Source organism: Thamnophis elegans, chromosome 2 (assembly GCF_009769535.1).
Source record: "Thamnophis elegans isolate rThaEle1 chromosome 2, rThaEle1.pri, whole genome shotgun sequence".
In the NCBI taxonomy this organism is placed as follows: domain Eukaryota; kingdom Metazoa; phylum Chordata; class Lepidosauria; order Squamata; family Colubridae; genus Thamnophis; species Thamnophis elegans.
In genome coordinates this window covers 134,933,196-134,951,016 of record NC_045542.1, presented here as the reverse complement: position 1 = coordinate 134,951,016, position 17,821 = coordinate 134,933,196, and the positions used below count along the sequence as shown (strand labels likewise).

Here is a 17,821-nt window from a genome sequence, read left to right as displayed (position 1 = left end):
CATGTAAGGTGGAGCTGGCTGGGGCGACAGCTGGCGTGCCCGCAGGGAGGGCTCTGCTGGCCACACCCTGGCTCATCCTGTTGGTCTCGATGCCTGCTTGTCGTTGTGCATCATGCATAGGTTGCAATCACAGACTTAGAAGATATTTAATCCTTGATTCAAAGTGTGATATAGAACCAGCTAAATGTTTGTCTACATTTTATTCCAAATTTGGATGTTTTGTCCTTATTGGCCTTGCTCCCGGTTGTACTATTTCTTCTCTTGTGATAGTTCTCCATCCGAGGAACCAACCAGGAAATGAGGACTATCATTAAATTTGGGCCTTGTGAAGGCATTTCTCATTTTCAAACGGAACTTGTTCTTACAGCATTTCTCAATCCGGAGGCAGGGTGTCAAACTGGTGTAGTGTTTAAATTCCAACAGCCAGAATTCCCCAGCCAGCAATCTGGCTGGGGAATTCTGGGAATTGGAAGTCCACAAATCCTCAACTTGCATCAGTGTTTCAAATTGAAACATTGGTATAATACTACAGCAGGCAGCAAGACTTCATTGAAGGCAAAGGCAAAGCAGCAGCAGGAGACTCCCAGAAATTAAAGCCAAGAGATTTCCAATCATAGATATTTCCAATCATCCAAGCCATGATCTCAAAGGTGTTTTTCCTCCCAAAAGACAATTGGACTTTCCTGTTTTTCTTCTTTGAAAACGTCTTGCTGCATCCAAGAAGTTCTGAACTGAAGAAGCTTCTTGGATAAGAAGTGAAACGCTGACAAACAAACAACCCCCACCCCAGAAAGTCCAGTTGCCTTTTGGAAAAAGAACCTATAGGACCACTGGATGATTGAAAATCTGCATAGAGAGACTCTTCGCCTTAATTTCTGGCGGTCCCTGCTGGTGCTTTGCCTTTGCCTTCAGTGAAGTTCCCGAAAGCACAGCCAGACTTTGCCTGGGGCAGCGTGAGGCAGAGCGCACCCATTTAACGGATGCAGGGCGCGCGCGCGCTGACCCGGGCAAGGTTTCTCCCCAAAGAGGGCGAAAGCCTCGTCCTTCTTGCGTCAGATGTAGGGCCGAGGGGAGGGGGAGAGATTCCCTGCCCTCCCCGCCTAAACTCCGCCTATCTGAGTCTCCGCCCCCCCCCCGAGCGCCTCGTGTCCCAGTGCGCTCAGGCAGACTTTTTGTCTGGCCTGAAGCAAAAGGTAAGAGCTCCTGCCGCGCGCGCCGACGGCTCCACGAGCAGAAGCGGGAGGTGGGGAGGGAAAAGCGCGCCAAAGTCACTCAACTTTCCCCGCAGTTTCAAAATCAGCGAAAGAGGAGGAAAGCCTTGCCGTAGGCGCTTTTTAACACGCGCTTGGAGGTCGGAGGGGCCGGGTCTCGTGGGCGCGCGTCATCTGCCAGCGTGTCCTGTGGGGGTGCAAGAGTGCGTGTTTAACAAATGTGTACTCGGTGGTGTCCCCAGAAACTAGGGAAATGTTTCGTTGTCAGCGTGGTCTGTTACCATGACTAGGGCACTCCAGAGGCTACGATTCAGCCTCTGACGGCGCCATCTGCTACAGAGTTGCATGTGCCCATCACGCTGAGGGATGTTTGGTCTGATAGAGGTTAAGGCATCAGGCTATAAACTAGGGGACAGCGAGTTCTAATCCTGCTTTAGGCATGAAAGAAAAGAAGAAAGAACAGGGAGCCAAACTATTCTCCAAAGCATCTGAGGGCAGGGCAAGAAGGATGGATGGAAAATCAAGGAGAGAAGCAACCTAGAACTAAGGAGAAATTTCCTGCCTGTTAGAACAATCAGTGGAACAACTTCCCTCCAGGAGTTGTCAATACTCCCAACACTGGAAGTTTTAAAGAAGATACTGGATAACCGTTTGTCTGAAATGGTATAGGGCTTCCTGCCTAGCAGGGGGGTTGAACTAGAAGATCTCCAAAGTCCCTTCCAACTCTGTTATGCTATAATTGTAAAGATGGCTGGGTGTCTGTGAGCCAATCGTTTTTTCTCAGCCCAGCTCACTTCACAGGATTGTTGTGAAGGGAAAAATAAGAAGAGGAAGTATTATATATGCTTGCTGCCCCCCGGTTGCTTATAAAATAAGAAAGCCAGGATAAAAAATAAAAATAAACAATAGTTAATGCCTTTCAGCGAATGCTGGTGTGGTGTTTCTTTTTCTTGCCACTTGGGCAAAGTGTTTCAGTCTGGGAAAAAGAGAACGGATGTGTTGCTTTTGGGCTGCATGAAAGAAGCAGCATCGCTGAGAGGCATAAGTTGATGCCTTGTTTTACCTGCTTAAATCTACGCGTGTGTACTAGTTTCCAAATAAAGGCAACAGATGATACGCCTCTATACAGCAATATAGCATTTGTAAGCTGAAACTGCAACCTGTTTTGGTATGAAAGCACATCATCTGTAAAGAAAGGCAGCAGGTGACTATGTGCATGTTTGTGTAGGTGCTCCTCCAAAAGAGTGCCAGCTCTGTACAAAAAATCTTGTTATTTGAGGATTATTATATTGATTTCAGTTTTAGAAAGTAAAGCTAGAATCTGGAGAATAGCCTAATAGTTTTAACTGTCTATGGATGCAGTCAGCTATTGCCTTCCTCTAGGACAGTAGTTCTCAACCTGTGGGTCGGGACCACTTTGGGGGTCGAACGACCCTTTCACAGGGGTTGCCTAAGACCATTGGAAAACACATATTTTCAATGGTCTTAGGAACCGAGACACCAATTTTATGGTTGGGGGTCACCACAACATGAGGAACTGTATTAAAGGGTCACGGCATTGGGAAGGTTGAGAACCACTGCTCTAGGATGCTTTTTTTCAACTTCCCATTCTGCTCCACAAGGCTTTTCCTGGTGGTCTCCCATCCAAGAAGTATGCAGGCCCTACTTTGATTAATTTTGTGTTGTGATCAGTCACTAGCTGTGTCTTACTATCCAGTTACTTATATTTAAATAACAAAATAACATGCGGTAACTGCATGAAAATCAGGTCTTTGGCCAAACACTTCTTTAAACATGAATATTTACAATGATATTCAGCTCACATGTCATTTTCCTTGGTTGAAATTTGCACCAATGTTTAGATACCAGTATGAAGAAAGAAGCAATAGAAGCAGCCCTTGGGAAAAACACCAATTGATTGCATCAGGTTTCGGCTTGAATTGCATCTTTGGCCAGTTCCCTTTGTTCGGGAGCAGTTGCCTAGAGGCTCAGAACTAGTTTTAACACAGCCTTTGGGTGTTAAGTAATAACCGATTCTGAAGTTAATTAATAGCATTTTGTTGTCATCGTTGGTAGTTGACATAAGCTATTTTGATGCCAGTAGAAATGTGGAATTACTTTCTATAGACTCCCTGAAAGCATCATGACCACAGTACACTCAGTACCCTAAAACTTGACAAATGTTTTACCATTGAGATAATAGACCTTCTATTTACCTAAAATGTATGTTCTTCTAGCCACGTCCTTTGAAATGAATTGTTGCATTAAAAAGCCCCAAACATCCAACTAAAAGTGACCTCAAAATATAGTGAGAGTTCAGCATCCAAACTGAGAGCAGGAGGACAATTTGTGGAAGTGTACCATGTCATTGTGGAGCAAAGCTTGTAATTTTTGAGTTTGTCTCTGGTGTCATCATTTTTTCATCAAGGTAATTAGAAGTGGATGCCTATGCTCTTAACCAGGTTTTAAAAAGCAGGAAAACTTAGTTTGTACAATATTTTTGTAAGGCAATCATCATTTTTAATCTAATACTTCAAGAAAATCAAACAAGTACCAAAAGGGGGGGGGTAGGTAGGACCTATAAAGAATCTCCTTATGTTGAGATGGGCAGCAAATAAATTTAACAGATAAATAAAAATTCTATATCCTTTCCCATAACTTTACAGCTGTCTTCTTTAACCATCAACGGTCATCGCTGAAGAAGGTGGTATGGGTTTCCAAATTACTAGAATAGTAATAGCACTTAGACTTATATACCACTTTGCAGAGCTTTAGAGCTCTTTCTAAGCAGTTTACAGAGTCAGCATATTGCCCCCAACAATCCGGGTCCTCATTTTATTGATTTTAAAAGGATGGATGGCGATAGAATTAGCCTGCAATACTGCATTCTAACCATTGCACCATAACAGTCCTAAAAGGCGTGCGTGCGTGCGTGTGTGTGCGTCTGTGTGTAGAAACTAAACCAGGAGAAGATGCGCTTTGGTTTTGGCTCCTGATTTATGGAACAGCATCCTTATAAATATTAGACTTGTGCCCCTGTGATTCCCTTCTAGAAAAGACTAAATTATTCTGAAGAGCTTTGAAGCTTGAATATTGCCTATTATTACAATTGATGAGTTGTTCTCTTGTGTAATTGAGTTAAAATTGTTTAATTACTGAGTCTAATTGTTTGTACAGTTCTTTGTTATATTGATTAGTTCTTTGTAGACATTATTTTATTCTTCATGCTTACCATGATGTTTTATTGCTTTGAATAATGACATCATCAGAGCATGTTCTAATTTTTGCAAGATTTCATGAATCCCAAACAGAGTTGGCAATTCTGTATCCAATAAATAAATAAGGACAAGTAGATCGAAGTAGACTATAAAAGAGGTGCATCCTCCAGTTTCCACCCAATGAGGAATCCAGAGAGAATCCCAAAGGAGTTTTTCAAAAGGCAATTGGACTTTCTTTGTTTTTTTTCCTTGAAGACGTTTCACTTCTCATCCAAGCAGCTTCTTCAGTTTTTAGATCAGGAGCAAATCATCTTCAAAAAACAAAGAAGGTACAGTTGCCTTTTGAAAAATACATTTGGGACAGCCATGACCTGCATGATTGAGAATCTCCATAGAAATCTAGAGAGAGGGACTTTTCTTTTTCAGGACAGTCTTTAGTACTTGAGTAAAATCATGTGTGAATGAATAATTCCTTGCATCTCTTGGGTTCAAATAAGTTATAAATGAGAAAGAATCAAAGCATTAATCCTAGAGTCACTCAGCCCAATTTTCAAACCTAGACCATGCAAAATAATATCAATGATTTTTTTCACTAAACTTAACAATACAAAGGTTGGTTTTTTTATCGTCCCATTGTTTGTTTATCTGCTTCTTTATATATTTGGGCTATTTTTTCCTGCACTTATTTAAGCAGTCCTTTTGTTTATTACAAATGAGATAAAAAAATAGAATAGATCCTATTTCAATAGTCAAAGAAGTGAGAAATGTTTGAAGCTGAAGCCTGGATAACCCAATTAAATAAGATGGTTATAACAAGATACAGTGTATGAACGAGAAAACATGTAGAGCAAACTGGGGTTGTTCAATAGAAAAAAAATTCTTATAATAATGAATCAATTTGTGTGGGCTGGATAGCATGATCATTAAGTGGATGCATAACTGGATTGAAAATTGTAATTAAAAAATACTTGCCAAATCCTAGAGAATTATCAAGTGGCAATTGGCCTTTCTTTGTTTTTTCTTGAAGATATTTCGCTTCTCATCCAAGAAGCTTCTTCAGTTTTTAATACTTCAGGTGGAGTATTACAAGGTTTAGCCCCATACTCTTTACCATTTTGTTAATACTTGAGTTAAGTAGAACAAATGTTTATTAAATTTCCAGATTGCACAAACCTGTGGGAGATAGCTAATATCCTAAGAGGTAAGGTACACTGAAAGAAACTTGGGGAAGATTGGAAAGGAGAATTAGAGGTTTAGAAACTAAGGCCCATGAAGAAAAAAGAAGAAATTGAGATGACAAGATATGTTCTCCAAATACCTAAAAGATATCAGAGGTCAGATGATGTTTTCCATTATTCCAGAGGGCAAGATGTAAAATTATGGACTTATCGGAGAAACACCTAGCAAGTTTAATTACTGCAGTTAATGGATAGAATAAATATCTTTTTGCCTGCATAAATATGCAGTCCAATACAAAAAGAGGGCCAGGGATGGGCTTTTTCCCCCATCAATAAGAAAATGTCCCCATCAATAAGAAATCTACATAGCTTTCCAGTGATGAATGAATGTTGAATGTTTTTAATTAGATACCAACACAAAGAAACAAAGTGGAAAATCATCCAGTAAACCCACGTATTAATCTATGTGACAGAGCTAAAAAAAAACCCGCAAGGGATTTATCCCAAAGTATTTCATTTCCCATGCTGCTGCAAACTGAGATTTCAGGCCACGGTGACAACCATGACAATGTCTTACCTTATTATAAGCCTGTCATCAGCTGGATATACTCTTCAGGACACAGTATAGAAGTAATATTTGAGACTGTGTGAGATGGTATTGAATTGGGAGGAGAGGGATCTTATTAAATTGGTTCTTGTTTTCAGACTACTCCCTCATGAAGATTGAATTGTCAGCGACAATTCTTTTTCTTTTTCTTTTGGCAGAGGTGAAAAATTTGTAGTCCACCTCTGGAAATTAAACTGAATTATTGGAGCACCTTAGAGAGTTTAGAGTAGGACACACAGCCAAAGAGGTTTTTGCTTCGTTCTATTCTGATGGCCTTCTTGATATGGATGACGTTTTTGTTACATCAATAGATTTTCTGTGGAAGGGTTAATTGGAAAAAGTCATAATTATGCCTAGGTTTTCAGAATTGTACAGTTTAACCAAGTACATGGTTAATATCAGAGCATTAATGGTTAGAAAGTGGCACGACAATTTATTATTTACTTATTTCTTAATACAAATACTTTTCAAATGTTGCCATACTATGGGAGTTATTATCACAGCTAATAACTTGCCTTCTTCTTCCTTTTTGTCCAAGCATTTCAATTTATTTTAAAAGCTAATTATTAACTTGTTTGCTGATGAATAATTTCTGTGCCACTTACTTATTATTGTATTGTTGTTATACAGGCACCTGATGTTAAGAATGGTCTCACAGGTTAATTTTTCATACAGTTCTGATTATGTTTTAAATCCCTGGCACTTACTCATAGGACAAGTTTCAGTCTTTAAGCAGGATTCATGTGCTCTAAAAATCAGAGTGAGTAAGGCATCAGGCTAGAAACCAGAAGACTGGGAGTTCTAGTTCAACTTTAGGCACAAAACCATCTGGATGATCTGGGGCCAATCACACTTAGCTTTAAGGAGAAAGAAATGGCAAGTCAAGTTTTCTGAAAAACCATACCAAAAAAACTTAATGAACTTGTCCAGAGAGTCACCTGGGATCAGTGCTGACTTAAAGGCACCAAGAGAGAAAGAAAAGCACCAACAGTATTGTGTCAGAAGAAGGGATTCTAACTAATCTGTGATAAAGTTAGTCATTTGGGATATTATGGGATGTAAGTAGAAATACAATAGCATTGAAAGCATGAGATAAAGTCCACAGATAAATCACTTAATGTTCTTGGAAATTATTTTTTATGATTTTGAGAATCCCAAAAGTTACATGAAGTTAGCTGAAGGGCAGAAACAATCCATCAATACTTCTAGTCAGATGCAAGCTGCAGAGTAAATGTTTTCTTGAAAATAAGATTTCTAGGTATCTCTAGCAATTGTTTTGTGTATTAGAGGAGTTCAGAAATAACAGTGCATAGAGAAAGAAGAACATTATGCCAAAGTAATTATGAGAATGTGTCATTAGCTTATTATGGGTATGCACTTTGTTTTTCAGGGTTTCCAGAAAAGTGCTTACGGGAACTTAATTTAGTCTTGCCATGCCACCTCCAGCAGACACGGGTTTGACCTATACCCCTCCAGATGGCCAATGGGGATGGGCAGTGGTGTTTGGAGCGTTCATTTCCATTGGATTTTCATATGCTTTCCCAAAAGGAATAGCAATCTTCTTCAAAGAAATCCAGGATTTCTTTGGTACATCATACAGTGAGATTGCATGGGTTTCTTCAATTATGTTGGCTGCTATGTATGGTGGAGGTAGAGAAGAGTATTCTGTTGATTTGGATTTGATTTGTAGAAGTTAAATGTCCCCAAATTAAACTGTGGACGCAAGGAAATTGGCAGGTACATTATGCTTAGTTATAAGTCCATGGTTTATACCAGAATAAAATAGTTGTTCAACCAGATATTTGAATTCCTCAGATCTGATGTTAGGTAATCTGGTTAGGGGTAAGATGTTTCACGTTTGCTTTGCTGCAGTAAGTATGCTGGGAGACGTTTACATTTTTATTTTATTTCATTTTTAAAAAAATTAAAAAGAAAGATTAAAATGAATCTCATTTCATACAAAGTAAGAAAAAAAAAAAAATGAAAAAAAAGCTAAATGTGCAAGAATGGAAAAAATAAAAGAAAATCAGAAAAAGAAAAAAGACAGAATGCAATAACTTTCAATACATCTTACAGCAGTTATGAGTACAATTATAGCTTTATCAGAGGTGGGTTGCTCCCGGTTTGGCCGAAACGGTAGTGGCGGTGGCGGGAGCCTCCGCCTACCTGCCTGGATGCTTCTGCACATGCACAGAAGTGTTGCACGTGTGTATGAGCACAAGCGAAACAGTAGTAAATCAGTTAGCAACCCACCGCTGAGCGGTGTCAAAACATAACTCCCTTCTTTCTATAATTTACCCTGTCTAATTATCCAAACCATAAATCATAAGTGAATTATTTATGTTAATCATCATTAACATAAATATGCCTTTTCTCTGATCAAATAATTCAATTAGAAAGTACCATCCTCTTCAAGAACTATTCCTCCATTGTGGGTAGTGTTGAATCTTTCCATCTTTGTGCATACAATAACCTCACTGCAGTTATTATGTAAGAGAATAAAGTTCCATAACTTTTTTCCAACTGTTTATGCATCGATCCCAAAAGAATAACTTCTGCTCTCAATTGTATATTAATCTTTGAATCTGTGAATGCATTTGAATCCAGAATTTTCAAGCTTTTTTGTACATCTTACAAACATGATGAAATGTTTCTTGTTCACATTACGCTATAAATTTGGAGTGCCTTTATACATTCTAAACAATTTATAACCTGAGTTATAAAGCAATATAAACCGATGATACACTGCTGTGCAGCAATATAAAATAGGCAACTCAGTGTGATTGCAAGAGAAGGATGCTGTCTCCCACATACTGCTGGAAGCATCTCCCTTTGTAAACAGGTCAAGTCCTATCTGGTTGCAGACATATTTGAAGGGTCCTTAAAATTTTAGAGTATTGAACTCCTTTTCTAAAGGATCACTTTGTGTTTTTGCATTGATTTTTCAGTTGTGCAGGCAGAATTCTCAATTTCTAACGAATGAATCTTGACATTCACTAAAGCTATTGTATCCTCATGAATGAATAATACTTTACATTAGACTAGCTTGTGTCCAATTTCTTTCTTCATCTGCACATGGGGTAGTGCTCAATCAGTTTACAGCACCATTATGAATAAGGGTAATAGAAATAAAAATTTGCAGAATAGTATCTCACAGAAACATATGACTTTACAGTAATGCCATCTTGCTACAGGTAACCGTTTTATAACCACTGATAAAGTAAAATATATTTCGATTAAATAATTACAAATAGGGATCATTTAATGGTCCTTTTCTAAAACTTGTATCTTTTAATGTTGCCCTAGAGGTTTAATTTTCTCATGCTTTTTACTTTTATATATTTAACATTCTGTATTTCTGCTAATCATTGAACACTGAAAAAGATTACCCGGTATCATGAAGCCGCAAGATATAGGTAGATATATATTATAATTCTGTGAACCGGAAGAATACCATTTATTTTAGACTGATTAGATACTAATTCAGATGGGATTGCACCAATTCAGACTGAATTGCAGGGTTAATGTTTGATGATACATATTGTCATGTCAGTGCTCTTCAGAAATTTATGCTGATACAGCAAATTGGATCAATATAGTTTCATGTATAATAGGCTGTTGCGTGTATAAAGCATGTAAAAGAAATAAAGGGTGATATGTATTTATTCCTCCTCCCCCCCACTTCCAGGAACTTTTACTCGAGCCAATGACAAGTAGATGTGCTTGAAAGTAGATTTCGCTTGCAATATTTGGGTTGTAACAAAAGGTCAAAGAACAACTAATTTAGATCTTCATACTCTTTCCAAGTATGCTCCTGTTAATACATGAGAACTCTACTCCTTTGTCTAAGCTTGCCCTTCCTTACAGAGACAGGAAAAAGTAGAAAGTGGAAATTTACATCAATGTATTTTTAGATATGAAGTTTGAGTATTGGCATGCCGTTGGCTGGAAGGACACCATGTTGCACAGCATAGTGAGGGCCACATTTGAAAAACAGGCAGAGCCTGGACCCAAAACCAATGCAAATTTCTGGGAGAGGCCTTTGGTTTTTAAGAGGTTAAATATGTACCAAATACTGATATAGCCGCTTAAAATTCCTCTAAAACATGAGAAATGTCATATTTTCGACCCCTACCTACTTTGATGGCATGAAGAGGCTTGTGTAGCTAATTGTCAGCAGTTTTTGCATGCATGATTTAGAACTGATTGTGTGTCATCTTTTAACAATCAGATCAATAGACCTTCTCCAGAATGATCTGTCCCCGGACCTGCCCCTCCAGGTTCCTGTACCTGGGAAGAGGCAGTCCTTCAACTCACCTGGCCCCAAGATATGTAGGGCTCTAAAGGTGAAAATCAGCAGCTTGAATTGTATACAGAAACAAATTGACTTGACGTGCAAATTTGACTTGTTTAAAACTATGCAGCCACTGTGTTTGAGCCAATTGGGTCTTCCAAGATACTCTTCAAGGACAGCCCAGGTAGTGTGCATTACAATAATACAAACAGAGATGACCAGGGCATGGATCACTGTGAAAAGGGCCCATTGCAGAGGTGGTATTCTGCTGGTTCACCCCAGTTTGGGCAAACCATTAGCAATGACGGTGGAAGGCTCCGCCCATATGTCATCACTGGACCCTCTGTGCATATGCAGAAGTGCCACGTGCAAGCGAAGTGACTACACACACACACACACACTCCTGGTTCTGAACCGGTAGCGAAAGTAAGAGAAAACCATTACTGACCCATTGGTACAGGAATGGGCGTATCTGGTGCACAATATGAAGTCAGGAGTTGTGAATTTGGGAGTCATGAATCCAAGAAAATCCTCAGATTACACACCAAGTCTGTCTAGGGCAATTCAACCCATTGAAAACCAAAGATGATAATGGACTTGTCCTCCTTACTGTTTTCAACTTTTTTGTGCCACGCTGCATTCACCAGCAGCACATCATTCTGGGAATTTCATATTGCACTTGACTAGAAAATTAAGCGTTTTTACAGTGCTTGTGATGTAGACTTAGATAACTTAAGTTGTCTGCAAAGCCCCACTGATAGTGTTTCTTCATTGACTGCATGTATCCATTATACTGTCTTTGCTGTATCTCCCCTGCCTTTGAAAGCAATGGCACACTTCTTTGTGTGTCCTGAGTTTAATCTTTTGACAGAAACTGCCCAATTCCAGTCCGCTTAAATTCATTGATACCTAATATGTAGAAGAATGAGTTCATTTTTCACTATATTGAGTTTTCTCGTGTTCCAGCTTCTTACATTCTATATTTCCATTATGTTTCTATCTTCGCAGCTTCAGATTTATTTTACTCTATGGCAATATCAGCACCTAGAAATCCCAAAGGTTTTAATCTAGCTGCATCATACTGTTGGCATTTTGAAAGATCTCAGTCCCACCCCCAGATCTTATTGAATGCCGTCTGACCTGAGGGGTCCATCATCCAATACTGTATTGGCAGTCACTTTATATAGCAATAGCACTCAGATTTATATACTGGCCGAGGGTATTCTGTAGCACTCTTTGAGAAGTTTACAATGTCAGCATATTGACCCAACAATCTGGGTCCAACCTCAGAAGGATGGAAAGCTGAGTCAACCTTGAGCCCATTAGGATCGAACTCAAGGCTGGGGGCAGAGTTTAATCTGCATTCTAACCACTGCATCACCGGGGCTCCTATAGTGTTGTCTGTACCTATACTGTAGGGCAGTGATGGCAAACCTTTTAGACACCCAGTGCCCAAACTGCGTGCACACATGCCAAACTGAAAGATGTGCGCACACGAATGTGGCCATGTGCAGGTATGCGTGCATGTGCAGCAGAGACCCGTAGACCATGTGGCCGGCGGGAGGTTGGGCATCCCAAACACCGGCAGTGTGGTAAGAGCTAAGATCTTTTTCTTTCGTGAGCTTCTGTTCATCGTTTGCAGGGAAACAGAAACTCATGAAGGAAACACCACGGAGATCTGACCGGGGGGCGACGGCATGCGTGCCAGCAGAGAGGGCTCTGTATGCCACCTCTGGCACATGTGCCACAGGTTTACCGGTCACGGCTGTAGGGTTTCTCGATTGAAGGAGAGCCTTTTCTTATACAATATGAAATGACCTTGCTATTGTCACTAAAGGGACTACCTAGCTCTGGTGTCTTCCTATATTGCTACCATCCAATAGGGCTGCCTGTTTCTTTAGCTAATAGCAGAACTTAGGGGGCTGGTTTATATTACTGTGAGTGATTTGCTGCATTTTTAGTTGCAGTCCTAGACTTTCTGAGCTATGTTTAGGCATTAAGGTCCCATAGCATTCTTGACCATTGCCTGCTGCCAGGCTATATTAACATTAAACCAGAAATGCTGGTAGGAGTGTCAACAGGAAAAAAGGAAATTCCAGAGAGACAGAATTGAGTGCAACCTTACTAATATGCCTCCTGTTATTAGCTATTTGGATCCAGCTGACGTGCTTTGAGTACTTGGACGATCAATAAAACATAGTTTATGTAAATAGCAAATATAGGTAACATATTTCTGGTTTTCCAAATCTCATAAATGTCTAAAAATTTCCAATGACTCTAAGCAGAGGTCCCCAACCTTTCCAGGTTGGCGGCCCGGAGGGGAAAAAGAGGCACACCTGTTATTCATGTGAGTGGAGCCACAAGACCCCAAGATGTTAAAGCGAGTAGGGCTGTGCAATGCACTTACCAACCAGCCACTCACAGGTTGGGGATCCCTGCTCTGCATGACATCTGATGGGGGAGGTTTGTCCACTTCGTGACTGCAGGTACCCCTCGACTTAACAACAATTCATTTAGGCAACTGATCAAGGTTACAACGGTATTATAAAATGTGGCCTACACTGGTCCTCACATTTACAACCGTTACGGTATCCCCATTGTCACTTGATTAAAATTTGGGCGCTTGGCAACTGACATGTATTCACAATGACTGCAGGGTCCTGGAGTCATGATCGCCCTTTACGACTTTCCCAATCTTCCTCCTGACAAGCAAAGTCACAAGAGAATCTGGATTCGCTTAATGACCGCATGATTTACTTAACAACTAGTGATCTGCTTAACAACCATGACAAAAATGTCAGGTGTGAATCATTTAAGAAATGAAACCCTGATGCCAGCTCTGACCATAAATAAAGGACAACTTGCATCTTTGAATGGTTTGGGTGTGGGAACGGGGGAATCTTGCAATGTCTTTCTTATTACAGTTAGCATCCTTCTCCATTGCTCATGTGCTTTTGTTGGCTTTATTTATTACATTTCCTATTTCTAAACTTCCCATCTCCTTCAGAAGGGCTTATAGTTTTTGTGGTTTTAAAGACGACTGCTTTTATAAATGTATTGGTTTTTCTTTTGAGTTAATTGCCGTAACTGCCCAGAATTATACATTTGTAAAGTAGACAGCTGTACAAACATACCACATAAATTTGAAAAATTAAACATACATATTAGAAATAAAAAACAAAAGGACCTGTGATGACTTACAAATTTTAGATCAAACTTTTCATTATAAATAACCAGTGAGTTCTGTTTGCTCTTTCCTGAATAGTTTTCCATCATGTGCCTTTTCTTAACATCATATATCAAACCATAAAACATCTTAATTCTACATAAAATGAAGACAGAAGGGGATGCCTCATTATTGATGAATTTCCATCTGTATAGGAAGAACTATGCAAAATATTAACATATTTCCATCTGCGTAAAACTGAATAGGCAAAGCTAATGGTACAATTTTTCAGTAACAGACTTCTTTAAGCAATGAAAATATTTACTTTGGATAGATTATTTGGGAGAAAAAATAACTTTGAGGACCAGATGCTGTATATCAGTAATATGGTTTTAATAATGTGATTTTCCACTGATTTATGTTAGCTAATGCTTGGCTGCCTTGATATTCTGACAATAGTTGGTTTGATTAGTAAACCTCTTAAATTTGCTGTTATTCATAATTCTTTCTGAGCCTCACTACAGAGGTGTTCTGTCATGGACATAATATCAGTGCCACTCAATTTTGTCTCTTTTTGGTGTTTGAAACAGAAGAGCTATATTCTTGAAGCTGTTTTAATCTGTAGGCATTCATCCCAAGTAGAATTTGAAACTAATTCCTAGTTAAAGGAGATGTAGTTGTAATTAAGCATATCAAGAAATAGTAAAATATTCTGGTTAAAACTGACCAATAAAATGAGGATATTGTAAAGAATTGGGAAGAAAGGAAGTAATGGCTCATGCAATTTTGAAGGTTAACCTGAGTTCAAAAATTATACGTTTCACTGTTTTGCTATTTAAAATGAGACAATTATCTTTAGTTCCTAGAACAAGGCAGGTAACCTTTTTCTTAGGGTTAGTTTATAAGTTTGGAATCTAAAAAAAACACATTGTAAATGTTATTATACAATGTCTATGGAGATTCTCAGTCATTCAGGTCATGGTTGCACCAAAGGTGTTTTTTCCAAAACACAACTGGGCTTTAAAAAAAATATTTAAAACATTTTGCTTCTTATCCAGGAAGCTTCTTCAGTTCTAACTATCTGGAAGGGAAGGGAAGATTTTATATTCTTTGCAGTCACCTGATCATTAACACTCTTCCATTTTAAACAGAAGAGTGTTAGCGACCAGATGACTGCAAAGGATAAGAAGCCACCTATGCCAAAATTGAACAGTCTTCCCTCAACAGAGGAGCAGAGATTAGAGCTGGAAGGGACCTTTGAGGTCTTCTAGTCCAGCCCCCCAATGATGGAGCACCCACGATTTCTGAAGGCAAGCTATTCCACTGGTTAAATGTTATGATACAATGGCTGCCTGGGGCAAAAATGGAGTGTGATGGAATAGGCTTGTCTGCTTTGAAAATGGCTTCCATAGTGGAGATACCCAGACACATTTATTTAGAAGCAGTTCTCCCATTGCTCTTAGTCCACCCATCCATGAATCTTTCTGCCCCTTTTTCCTTTTGTAAGATTCTGAGTGTAGTTTTGAGTTTTGTTTTTAAAATAAAGGAGAAAAGAAACAAATTGGCTTGGATCAAAACCACTATAGCTGAAGTGCTACATGTTCTGTTCCTGCTTCCCTTTCTGTGTTGTTCCTGCTGTTCCTCTGAAATTAATTATACTTTTGTTCAATCTACAGCAAGCTTAATGATGTTTGTTGACCAGGGCTACTTTCAAATAAACTGTAGATTTTCCCTGTAAGGTAATACTTAGATATTTTAGGAATGTTCTTTTATTAGGACTGTGCTGTGCTTTGGAGTCTGACAAAAAGGAATATAAATAGAATACATTTCTGCAACATCTTACCCCAACCAATTTTTCCTAAGGTTTGCAGCAGCAGTGGAGAGCAGCCTATAGTCTTGGGAAAAGTTGTAGGTATATAACTGGTTTCAGACAATAACAATAACAATACATTAATATATTCAGTAAAATAGGCAACAGTGGTTTTTCAAATCATATTACAGGCCAATTAGAAGGACCGGTTTTTGCTAACTTTTGGAAAACTTTTGGTTAACTTTGCTAACTTTGGAAAACCTTTTTAAAGAGTGGGGTTGTCCTAAGTTTGGAGTGCAGACACAGAAAGGAGTTTTAGCAGACAACAATTGCCACTATATGTTCTTTTGCTTTACCTCCTGATAGTATGAATCCTCCTCTGTCTGAGTCAGGCAAGCAGAAAACCTCTATGGTAGCATATTAATTAATTAATTAAACTTGCCTGCCACCCATCTTCTCATGAGGTGATTCTGGATGGCTTACAAAATTAATATTTATGTCTCCATAGGCCCCCACATCTGTACCAAACTATTTGAAATATTGTTAATCTGAGGCACTGTACAGATCTCCTAATTACTGGCCTTTATTATTTATTCTTTGAAAGTATTGGATTAAACTCTGGACTATATAGCCCTGAAATTCTTTTTATCCCTGTGATACAAACCTTTTCTTCAGCCAGCAGTTTCTCAACTGGTGAAACTCTGGCCTGTAGGTCATTGCACTACATGTAGGAAGTTCAGTAGGCAACTGACCTTGAATATTTAGATACACTCAAACCTGTATAGTTTTTATTACCCAACGGTTATTATAAATTGTAATAGCAGATACAGAAAGCCTATTCTAACTGGGACATAAATAAAGCCTGAGATTGTAGTTGCAACTCACAGTAGAGAAGCAGATCAGTAAAGAACGCCGAAATCATAGATTTATAGAAATTAGCATCTTAAAACCAGTTTTTAGTTCCTGAGCAAGTTCCTAATGAAACATCCGCTTCTGCATTTTTGGATGAAAAAATATCCATTCACTATTATTAGCTATTCCATGTCTGTGATGAAGAGATGGACAATAGCTCATTAACTTGTCAGTGTGTTATTTCTGCTCTACCTATTCATATAAACATTATGCTACCTTATTAATAACGATTAAGTGACTTTAAGTTGAAGATAAATGGCATGGTGTTGGTGATATGCAAGTTCTCTGGAGCCTAAAATTTTGCACAGAATCTAAAGTGAAGAGCTATAATGCTACCTTTCTATAGGGGTGACTGATACTATTGCGAAAAGAGAAGCAGCCATCACTATACATTGTAAAACTATCTGCTATATGTGCCTATTTATGCTCATATATTTGATGCAGGAAAAGGAACTGGTTCCAGAAGTTATAATGAAATGTAGCCAATGTAGCACAGTATCTTTATAGAAGAAGGAAAAAAGACAGATAAGAAATTTATTATTTATTTATTAATAAATAAATAAATAAATAATCACTTAGAAAGTGATTCTTTCATTTCCTCCCAATCAGCTGGGACTCAGGAGGCAGAGAATAGATGGGGGTGGGGCCAGTCAGAGGTGGTATTTACTGGTTCTCCAAATTATTCAAAATTTCTGCTACCAATTCTCCAGAACTGGTCAGAACCTGCTGATATCACCTCTGCCTCCCTCCCTTCTCAATGGTGAAAGAATTTCCTTTGGGGAAAAACCAGTATGTGCATTTCTATTCTTTCTATTTTATTTGGTTTAGCAAAATAAATTACAGTTCTTAAGAAAATTATATTTTCTATGGCATGCTTGTCAAACTTGCTGCATCATGTTGCCACCATGTGGTACAACACTTTCTCCATTTGCAGAGCTGTGTGGGCGTGGCTTGCACGTGACAAATCTGGCCCACAGGCCGCCAGTTTGACACCCTTGTTTTATAGGGTTCCAGCTTTGTACTCTACAGCCAAGACATGGATCACAAGATTACATAATATGTTTCTTGTAAGGCTCTGCAATATATTTGAAATAATCTTTTTAAGGTTGAACTGTCCTCTGAGCTTCATTGTTGCTTGCAGATGTTCCATTACCTAAATACGTAACGTAAGTAAGTACTGATGATGTTACCTGGTTAGGGAATGAAATGTCTGCAAGGAAACAACCAAGCTCAGAGGGCACCGTGGACTCCACAGTTCAACCCTGAGCTACATATATACTCTTCTATTGGAATTTCCAAAGGCTGGAAAGTGTACCATTCTGTTCACATAAATGATTGCAATAGTCTACTTATGTAGAGACTTTTCCACAAAGAAATTTCATATGATAATCTCATTACCAAGGAGGACGAGTTGGACAGAGGGAG

General features: G+C 38.9%; 1 protein-coding gene across 2 annotated transcripts in view; it reads left to right on the top strand.

Annotated features, from left to right (window-relative positions):
- The first annotated feature begins 1,108 nt into the window (after positions 1-1,108).
- The window catches only part of LOC116503015 (monocarboxylate transporter 2-like), a 32,701-nt gene continuing 15,988 nt past the window's right edge, over positions 1,109-17,821 (top strand). The window contains exons 1-2 of one of the 2 annotated variants that reach the window (XM_032209103.1): positions 1,109-1,193; positions 7,605-7,864. In XM_032209103.1, the coding sequence (XP_032064994.1) occupies positions 7,648-7,864 (217 nt within the window). In that variant the 5' untranslated portion in view covers positions 1,109-1,193; positions 7,605-7,647. The remainder of the gene's footprint in view (positions 1,194-7,604; positions 7,865-17,821) is intronic. The other variant, XM_032209104.1, reaches the window with a different exon arrangement.